At 36.5% G+C, this 9,418-nt stretch overlaps 9 protein-coding genes across 9 annotated transcripts; 5 read left to right on the top strand and 4 right to left on the bottom strand.

Annotated features, from left to right (window-relative positions):
* Nucleotides 1-125: 125 nt before the first annotated feature.
* On the bottom strand, nt 126-1,547 carry EROM_071720 (hypothetical protein; the record flags this gene model as incomplete). The annotated part of the gene is made up of 1 exon (XM_009266645.1): nt 126-1,547. One exon carries the CDS (start codon nt 1,545-1,547, stop codon nt 126-128), a length of 1,422 nt encoding a protein of 473 aa, XP_009264920.1.
* Nucleotides 1,548-1,678: 131 nt separating this feature from the next.
* EROM_071710 (hypothetical protein) lies at nt 1,679-2,626 on the bottom strand (the record flags this gene model as incomplete). The annotated part of the gene is made up of 1 exon (XM_009266644.1): nt 1,679-2,626. The coding sequence occupies one exon, from the start codon at nt 2,624-2,626 to the stop codon at nt 1,679-1,681; it is 948 nt and encodes a 315-aa protein (XP_009264919.1).
* Nucleotides 2,627-2,666: 40 nt separating this feature from the next.
* On the top strand, nt 2,667-3,173 carry EROM_071700 (hypothetical protein; the record flags this gene model as incomplete). The annotated part of the gene is made up of 1 exon (XM_009266643.1): nt 2,667-3,173. The coding sequence occupies one exon, from the start codon at nt 2,667-2,669 to the stop codon at nt 3,171-3,173; it is 507 nt and encodes a 168-aa protein (XP_009264918.1).
* Nucleotides 3,174-3,667: 494 nt separating this feature from the next.
* On the bottom strand, nt 3,668-4,201 carry EROM_071690 (hypothetical protein; the record flags this gene model as incomplete). The annotated part of the gene is made up of 1 exon (XM_009266642.1): nt 3,668-4,201. One exon carries the CDS (start codon nt 4,199-4,201, stop codon nt 3,668-3,670), a length of 534 nt encoding a protein of 177 aa, XP_009264917.1.
* Nucleotides 4,202-4,208: 7 nt separating this feature from the next.
* EROM_071680 (glucosamine phosphate N-acetyltransferase) lies at nt 4,209-4,826 on the top strand (the record flags this gene model as incomplete). Its single annotated transcript, XM_009266641.1, has 1 exon — nt 4,209-4,826. The coding sequence occupies one exon, from the start codon at nt 4,209-4,211 to the stop codon at nt 4,824-4,826; it is 618 nt and encodes a 205-aa protein (XP_009264916.1).
* Nucleotides 4,827-4,949: 123 nt separating this feature from the next.
* Nucleotides 4,950-5,417, top strand: EROM_071670 (DNA-directed RNA polymerase II subunit E'; the record flags this gene model as incomplete). Its single annotated transcript, XM_009266640.1, has 1 exon — nt 4,950-5,417. One exon carries the CDS (start codon nt 4,950-4,952, stop codon nt 5,415-5,417), a length of 468 nt encoding a protein of 155 aa, XP_009264915.1.
* Nucleotides 5,418-5,685: 268 nt separating this feature from the next.
* Nucleotides 5,686-6,318, top strand: EROM_071660 (MADS domain-containing protein; the record flags this gene model as incomplete). Its single annotated transcript, XM_009266639.1, has 1 exon — nt 5,686-6,318. One exon carries the CDS (start codon nt 5,686-5,688, stop codon nt 6,316-6,318), a length of 633 nt encoding a protein of 210 aa, XP_009264914.1.
* Nucleotides 6,319-6,508: 190 nt separating this feature from the next.
* On the top strand, nt 6,509-8,872 carry EROM_071650 (hypothetical protein; the record flags this gene model as incomplete). The annotated part of the gene is made up of 1 exon (XM_009266638.1): nt 6,509-8,872. One exon carries the CDS (start codon nt 6,509-6,511, stop codon nt 8,870-8,872), a length of 2,364 nt encoding a protein of 787 aa, XP_009264913.1.
* Nucleotides 8,873-8,921: 49 nt separating this feature from the next.
* EROM_071640 (putative RNA-binding protein) lies at nt 8,922-9,383 on the bottom strand (the record flags this gene model as incomplete). The annotated part of the gene is made up of 1 exon (XM_009266637.1): nt 8,922-9,383. The coding sequence occupies one exon, from the start codon at nt 9,381-9,383 to the stop codon at nt 8,922-8,924; it is 462 nt and encodes a 153-aa protein (XP_009264912.1).
* Nucleotides 9,384-9,418: the final 35 nt, after the last annotated feature.

The raw sequence follows: 9,418 nt of genomic DNA, 5'->3' as shown, positions 1-9,418 counted from the left end.
AAGTTAGCCCAACCTCTGTTAGAGTTTTCGGAATGGAACTATCTTTGCTCTTTGCATTTCACTGAGGTGGTTGTTAAGTCATGTGATTAAATAACTAGTTTATTTAAAGTAGTGCTGCTATGATATTATATTGTATTCTTAGTATAGTGAAAATAGCATGATTCGAGATTTTGAAACCCAAAAATAACAAATATCCAGCTCATAATCCATTGAAATATAACTGTCCACTCCATTCCTTTGCTTTTAGTATCTTCCATTCTGTCTCCTCCCTCTATAATAATCATGAAACATAGAATAAGTCCAAATATGATATGTCCAAAAAGAACAAGATTATGTCCACTTCTAGCAGAGAGTGCAATGAAATTGTTCACATATGCCATTCCCATCAATATATTTCCGATTACAAATACATTCATTTGTCTCCCATGTATCTTCCTATCTCTTTTTGAGAAGGTTTGGCTACACATCATGATTACGCTCATACCCACCATTGCTCCATAGCTTTCTACAGATGCTTTTCCCTCAAATGTTTTTCTTAGACTATCCTTCTTAAGCACAAGAAGCATGGGAAACATGGATCCAATTACATTCCAGTTTTTACTTAATACTTCAACTATTCCTCTATTATAATCTTCATTTGTTAGTATCCATCTTCCATGTAGAATCGGCCCAAGAATCGAGATAGTATATGCTACCTTTTTTGCAATCCCTAATATCTTTTCAGATGCTTCAACCTTTTTAGTAATACCTAGAAATGCCATTAATCCTAAAGATATAATGCAGAAAAGTAGAAGAAAATAGTCTTTCTTGAAGACTTTAAAATTAGTAGCACCATTTACTATACCAGGAGATTCCGTCACCTTCAATATTCCAGGATTGCCTATTTTTTCGGAGATACAGCTCGCTGATTTTTTCCTCTTTAAGGGAGGAGATTCGATGCTTCCTTCGGATATACAGTATGTGGGTTCAGTTTTACTTAGAGAAGAGTTATGCTGTGATTCCGTACTTTTTGGGTTACTTAATAGATACTTCTGAACTAAAAACTCGTAAACGTCTGTTTGAGTGGTGCTGATATCAGTATCAGGATCAGGTTTTACAAAGGTATTTTCAAGATCTACAGCTACAGACAAACAAGTGGAGGCAATTTGTTTCCTTTGATCGACGCATGAAACACCTACCTTTGTTTTTCCTTGGCAGTAGTGTTTTGAGTCTCTATATGAGCAAATATTATCTTTATATGTTTCTAGCGCATTTTTTACCTTTTTGATTTCTTTATTATACTTATTAAAAATATCTTTTCTATATAATGAGAATTCGCCATTTCTTATCGATTCAAGAAGCTCTTTAGCCTCTTTCATAAGATTTCTAATGCTTTTTATAACTTTCGAAAATTGACCGTCAACATTCCTTTGGTCAGTTTTAATTTTCCTCTCTCTAAACCACTCCTCTGCACTTAAAAGCTTTTTACTGGCCTCTGAGGACACAATCTCGCCGAGTTTCTTTTCAATGTTTTGAATATAGTCGGTGATATCCTTTTGTGTATTCATTTGAAGAGTTACGTTTTTTACAGGTATTAACTTTTTCCATTTAGTATATCCCTTATTCCATCAACTTTATTTAACTAAAATGGAAGTTCTAATAATATACCAAATCATTAGATCTGATCTTAGTGAAGGTTTTAAGTTAAGTTACTAGGAACGTCTATTTCTCTGCAATAGGCCTCGGCTGACACTCTACACATTTCTAAGGCTCCTTCAATGGTCTTATTGGAACCTACAAAACCGGATGCATGCACAAAATTGCATCCTTCAATTCCCGAGATTGTTTCTAATTTGCTTCCAGTAAGCCCCCTCCATTCCTTTTTTAAGGGGATTTTTGACTTGAAATGCTTTCTTTCCTTAGGAACGGCAAGAATTGTCACTGAGTTCTCTCTTTCATTTAGTACAAATTTAATGTCTTTCTTATACTTCTTTTCTATTTCTGGAACTACATCAATAAAGCAATATCTGTCAACACACAAAATATCTCCAACAACGCCCGAAATTAATTTGTCTAAATACTTGTAATTTGGAATCCAGCTGCCGATCATTGTATGCATGAAATTATCTAAGTCCCTGGAAACAATTCGCACAGCTTCTAGAAATCTTCTATTTTGTTCATCATTCTCATTTCCAGAAAAGCTTAAGATATTGAATGATTCAACAATATGTGAAAGGGATCGTGGAACAATCTCTCCAAAAATTTCGTACCCGTTATCGATTGCATCTGCAGACATGAAATAGGTTTCATAAATCTCTTCTAGTGCTTTATGGAAGTACTCGTCTGTCCTAGTAATCCCATAAACTTCTAGAAACCTTTCTCCATAATATTTATAAATTAGTCCAGAGCTACTTAGTTTTATCTTATGATTTGAACTGAAAGTTTCATTAAATGATTCCTGATGGTGATCATACCTATTTGTCTTGGGATCAAATACACCTCCAACATCATATATTATGTCTCCACCCTGTACAACGGCAGGATTTCTTGTTCGGATTATCTCGGAATCTGGATATATTTTAAGTAGCACGGCTGTTGCTAACACTTCATCCAGATGAAATTTTCTATCGTGTGTCACAAGAATCATTCTGAGGGCTCTAGACCATTTTGATTTGTGATCCCCTCCTATGCCATTACCCACACTAAATGATCTCATCCTTGCATACCAAAATGAGAAGTCTGCAAAAAGATTGCTTCCATATGCTTCATGCCCAATGAAGCACTTTCTAGATGTAGTTTCAAGAAGAGCCGGAGATATGAAAGCCCTAGGTAAAACTATAGTGAGGAATGTATATGAGCTAGAACTAGAGAGAGTAAAATTTTTTATCAAAGAATATATACGGGTTAGGTTGAAGAAACTAAGTACAAATCTGTACGTAGATCGATCGTTTTTATCTGAAAGAGAGACTATTTTCTATGAAAAATACATTGGCCTACTGAAAGAAAGAGACATATATGTTCCAGAGCAAAAATTTTGTAAAAAAAATGAGTTTATTGGATTTTATTGTTGCGTTGACGTTGATGGAATAATGATTGATGGGGAATTGCTGGAGGTGTTCAAAGGAGACTTCTTTGTTGCTCCATTAAGTGATGTGATGGATCTTCTAAAGAGAAATGAAATAATTCTATTTTAAGTTAAATTTGTATAGATTCCATTTTGATGAATGGTTATTCTATATTAACTTAATATTTAGAACAGAAATATTCCAAAAATGGACTTCATTTTAAAAGTTTTTTGTTTTTCGCTTTTAACGAATCACTATACGTGATTTAATGCATCAACTCTGTTATCAGCACACTATTAACAAATTCATCCTTTATCTCCACTTCTTCAAGCTGGGAGCTGGACTCGAATAAATAGTTCTTGGAATTCCCGGATTCTTCCTCTTCGTCGAAGGGAGAATCATCAAATGAGTCGGAAAATTCATCCTCTGGCTTTCTATTTATATTCTCAAGGACGATAGTCATGGTCACTATAAGAACGACTGCAGCTGCTAACATTAATATTACTAGTAAGAATCGCATAATGTTTCATATATAACGGCATTTAAATTTTTCTTTTAAAATTTGATAATAAATTTAGAAAAAAAAGTTTGAGAAAAGAACATTCTATATAATCTTTGCTAATCTAACGTTTAATGAAATTCTCATGTTCTTGATTCACAACACTGTTGTAGCCCAGAGGGTTTGTATGCCCAAAGTTATAATGTTGATGCGAGGAATGTGGGGGAAATTGATGAAGGTGATGTGAAGGATGTGCAGAGTAGGGAGGTGGAGCGCTTGGTAAAGATTCTGGGTTTTCTCCATCTGGCTTGCTGTTATTTGGAAAGAGCAAACCCTTTATAACTTTTATTACTGCCATGCCTGTGATTACTCTAAACAATGCTCTAATTATCCTTTGGGCTGGTGTTTGGTGTTCATCTTGGGCATTATTATTTCGTGACTTGGTCTTTACAATGCCACTTTCTTCAGATCTATTAAGAAGGACTTCACAAGCTATTATTATTAATGTCACTAGAAGCATAATACTTGCCGCAATAAGTAGCTGGGGCAGTTTCATACAATTAGAATCTTCGAAGCATTTATACATTTCCCCTATACGCGTTCCAATAAAAATATAAAGGTTGAGTTTTTGAAAACCTTGGAGAAAAATTACCCACATTTTGAAAATGAAGAGAAAAAATCAAATTTTGTTGACTATTGGTACCATTGCAACACTCACAACTCTGTTGTTCTTAGGAGATAGTTTTTTTAACAGCAGAGGTTCTTGTGCCTGTAAACATGATAAATGCACTTCTAATATTGATTCTAAGAACCTAAATATGCGTGGTATTCCAATTATAAAAAGGGACAAATACATTTTGAGGGGCCTTGATATAGGCGACTATAATAAGGGATTTATTGACTGCATAAATGAAGTGACTGAACCCGGGGTGGTTACACAGAAGCAGTTTGAAGAAAGGTATCTGTCTCTGTGCAAAGATGGATGTTATAAGATAGTGGTTGCATACGACCCAAAGGATGAAAAGGTTATTGGAAGTGGAACGCTGTTTATCGAAAAGAAATTTATCAGAGGATGTGCTGCTAAAGGCCATATAGAAGATGTAGTTGTCCTAAAGGAAAAGAGAGGAAAAGGTATTGGAAAGGATATATTGGAAACATTGATCTGGATTTCGAAGAAAATGGGATGTTACAAGACTGCGCTTGTATGTGACTTGAAGAATATAGAATTCTATAAGAAATGTGGGTTGAAAGAGAAGGAGAGAGAGATGGTGATGTATCATTAAAATGTAGCTTGTGTTAGGGTTATTTTTAGGACTAAAACAGATAGTCAAAAAGGAAAAATCCTGCCTGATGCACCCATTGGCATAATCCGGCTTTAAGGGGTAGTTAGGAAAACCCTTGGAGAAATGTTTTTTGTGAGAGACTTTGTACAAAACATTCATTTGAGTCCAAGCTATCTTGGCCCAAATATACAAACACTTATAGAAGAATACCTATTAAGTAAGGTTGAGGGATCATGTAGTTCTAGCGGGTATGTAGTTATGGTTCTCAGCATAGATGAGGTAAGTGAGAGTAGAATCATCCTGACAGGAGAAACCATATTTACTGTCAAGTACAAGGCTCTTACACTAAAGCCATTTAAAGGCGAGATAATTGATGCAAATGTCGTTGAAACAAACAAAATGGGCGTTTTTGCATCTGTTGGACCACTAACAGTGTTTATATCAAACCATCAAATACCAAACTTTCTTCTAGAAAATGAAATAACAAAGGATATAATGATTAGATTAAAGATCATTGGAACTAAGATAGACTCTACCAAAATATATGCTGTTGGGACCTTGAATGATGATTCTCTGGGCATAATTTGCTAAGAAAAAAGAACGGAAGTGGATGGCGGGCATTTGATTAAAATTTACATTCTCTGGGGATTTGTAACCCTAGTATAAACGAGGGTAGAGCGAAACATAATATAGTTCAGCATTTTGCAAAAATGGAAGATTGAGTTGTGGGGTCTGAATGTGCCCCTAGGACTCCTTTACAGCCAGGGACTGAATGAAATTATCCTCTTATTTTTGCAGCCTATAAGCCCTGATTGGATGGGCCTTTCTTTAGAAAGATGAATTTTGACCCTTTAAGTAAATGGACGAGAACAGAAAATATGGAAAGAAAGAAGAGCAGAGCAACCCCCAGATTCGAGGAGAAGCAGAGTATAATATTCCCTCATATGGAATTAATGAGAATATACCGGAGGGGTTTTCATATCCGCATTGGATACCCCAGAACATGAATTATACATTTGACCAGCAATACAACTATTACAATCACTCTATGCCTCAGTTTCATAATGGTGGAATGATGCCACAGGGATTTGTGCAGGAACAAATGCATCCGATTATGTTTGAAAAGCCGCGAGGAAAGAGTCATGGAAAGAAAAAGATAAAACTTGAATATATATCTGGAAAGAATAAAAGAAGTGTTTGCTTTAGTAAAAGAAAGAGGGGAATAATGAAGAAGGCATATGAGCTGAATGTTCTTACTGGGACTGAGATTCTTTTACTTGTTGCCAGCGAAAGTGGGCATGTATTCACTTTTGCAACAGAAAAGCTAAAGCCCATTATAACAGAACACGAGGACATTATACAGAATTGTCTGAATAGACCTGAAGGAACACCTTATAAACCTAATTTCTCTAAAGGGAGTGAAAGACAGAATTCTGAAAACAAAGGATATGGAAAAGCAGAACCATTGGACAAATCTAGAGAAGGTTATTGACCTTACCTGATGTATTCCCAGATATCATACGGCTTTATGTTAAATAAAACAACCTTGTCCTGAATTTTATAAACCTTATTGTATTTTCATCACTCTCATAAATATCATGAAGTATTTATTTAATTTCGCAGATAGAACGCCCCGCATCAAAGCGAATTTACATAATAAAAAAAAGGAATATTTTTAGCCTATGTTATCTCAAGAAGAAAGGAAGCAGATGATTCTCAAGCTATTTATTGCGCTAAAGGAGTCGAACATATTCCCTGGATATACACCTGTGCAAATTAAGGAGGCAGCCATAAGAGCCGAACAGAGGATATACGAAGAAAGCAATTCTAAAGAAGAGTACCTGAGAGGCATGGGCGAAAGATTTCAGAGGATCGAAAGAGTTGTGAGTAATAGGAATAGAAGTGATGGAAAAGAGAAAAATACTCAAGAGCGAGGAGGGCCATATATATATGCTAAGCCTCAAACTGTTAAAGGCCAAGAACTTGGAAATGTTTCTGGAGAAACTTCAACTTCTACAAAGCAAGATTATGCTCACGGGAATGGCAGCTTTGAAAGAGGAGAAAGAAGATTGTCTGAGCAGCTATTTACAGAAAATAAACATCTTTTTGGCAAGCAAAAAGGATTTGTTCCATCTGAAATCATGGGAATAAGTCGGAGCCATGGCCTTAAAGAGTCGGATAACATTTCCAGATTCAATGACCGGGATATGGAGGGCAGTACTAGAGGAAGATCCAATTCGTGTAACATCCAGGGTTCCCTTTGTGACCCTATGGTCCATGCGATAGGTGGGGAGGGGTTTCCTAATAATTCCAGAAACCCTATGTTTTTCAGGAGACCTCAATCCGAAGTGGGCCCTTACAACCCAGTCAACAGAAAGAGCTTTCAAAATGTTCCTGACCAGAGGCATTTTTATATGCAAAGAGGGGGGTATCAGCAAGACATATCACCCCAGTCATATAGACATGCGAATCAAGGATTCGGTTCTGAGTTTAGCCGCTTTGATTATGGAGAAGGAAATACCAATGGAAGGTCTAAAGATGAAAATGTGCCTAAGTCTTCTATTGATATGAATTTTAGTGAAATACAGCAAAGCAAGCTTCCAGGTAGTAGTACACTTAATGGAAGAGGATTTGTCCCTTTACAATATCCGCAACAGTTCGCCCACCCACCTTCCTCACCATATTCAAATCCAGGAAATATGAATATGTTTCCATTTTCAGGAAAGCCTACATACCCAAACACTGGGCCTTTTGGGCCCTTAAACCATCCAATGTTTGGGCACAACCACTCTTCCAGAATACAAAATGTACAGGGTTTCCCCATGTCTTCCGCTCCTGACACTATTAGTGGTTTTCCTCATCAAAGTCTTCATGACCGGCCTACAAATATGTTTTCAAAGCCTCCTCAAAATAGAGAAAGTCTCAATACCGAGTGGTTGGGGAATCCTTCGGTATTTGACAGACATTACACAAATCCTGGGCAGAGTTCAATGAAACCCTCGCCCATATTCTTTAACCAACAAGTCCAACATCAGCCTTATTTTCATACTATACGGAATCCAGGTCAGTTTGGCCCTGGAATGGATAGAAAGGAAGCTGTTTCTGAAAATTCCAACCAATGGATGTTTGGCTCATCAAATGAAGATCCTCGAATTCCATATGATGAGTTTCTGCGCAGGAATAGGAATCTAAAAAAAAGCGTCGAGTACTTTTCCTCATCTAAGAATGAAAGAGATGGTTTTCCTATGAGCCCTGGGGAGTATAAGACTAGCCCAAGCCATCATCCTTCTTGGCCCCCTAACGGATTTAGGAGCTTCTTTTCGGAGGATTCCCCACCATGCTCATCAGAATCTGCTAATTTACAGAAAAGAACAGATAACTCTCCATGGTTCAAAGAGGGGGCTCTCTACAATACAAATTCTGAGAAAACTTCACCTGAGAATCTTGTTGAAAAGGGTAGAGGAAATTATAATGTGCATAGAGAAGAGGAAAGTATTGAATACAATAATAACAATCCAGTAATTCAACATCATTCTAATACAAAAGAGGCGTCCCAGGGCATAAACAGTATATTAGAACCTGAAAAGCCTTTTGCTTTTCCTAGTAAGATAAATAATTTCTTTCAAGAACATGAGATGGAAAGGATTTATTTGGATTACAAAGGACTTACAGATCTGAAATCAAGACTAAATGAAGCTATCAGTGTAATAGCCAAGTCTCAAAAAATATACAATGCTTTTAAAGAGGCTTTCCCTGGTTCAGAGCTGCTTCAAAAATATGATGTAATCAAGAATCTGCTTGAAAAGCAAGAAGAGTATCTCAACCATGACGCTTATTTTCTGAAGCCACGAAGCATAGATGGCTTCATAGATCAGATCAAGTCCTTAACTATTGACATGAGCCATGACTTGAAACTGAACACAACAGACGCCGGTGATGTAAACTACGGAGAATGCCTTATGAATGCTGTAAAGGCGTTTTCAGAAAGGAAAAAAAAAGAGGAAGGCTTTGGCCTGAATGTAGTAAACGAAGATGCATACGAGTGAGTTTTTACTAGGTCCTAAACAACTATAAATCAATATTGTATTAATAACCTTATTTATCAATCTCCACAAAAACCTCTGAATATCCTATAATCTTTCTGTTTACTGTGTCTACGGCTTTGATAGCAGAGTCCTTTCTTCTATATACAACAATGCCCAAGCCATCGCCGTCTATTTCTACATGGCACGGCCCAAACTTACTAAAAACATCCCAAAGAAAAACCTCATCTATTTCCTGGCCTATGTTTCTTACCACAACTCTCACCTGCTCTTCAACCTTGCTGAAATATAGCCTTTTTCCATATAATTTGACACCCTGAAGAACTTTGTAGGTATAATCCAATTCCTCATGAGTTTCGTAACTTACAAAGCAATATCCTTTGTCTTGATTATAATAAAGATTGCTGATCTTTGATACTTGGGTGAGCAATTCATAGACCAGTTGCTTTCTAGTTTTGGTTGGAATATTGGTTATAAAAAGCTTATGCTTTTCATCAGTCAGACCTCTCTCCATGAAGGGAAATCATAAACATGGATAAAAAGCCCTTT

Source organism: Encephalitozoon romaleae, chromosome VII (genome assembly GCF_000280035.1).
Source record: "Encephalitozoon romaleae SJ-2008 chromosome VII, complete sequence".
NCBI lineage: Eukaryota > Fungi > Microsporidia > Unikaryonidae > Encephalitozoon > Encephalitozoon romaleae.
Note: the sequence above shows the minus strand (reverse complement) of the source record. Positions and strands in the feature narration are given on the sequence as shown.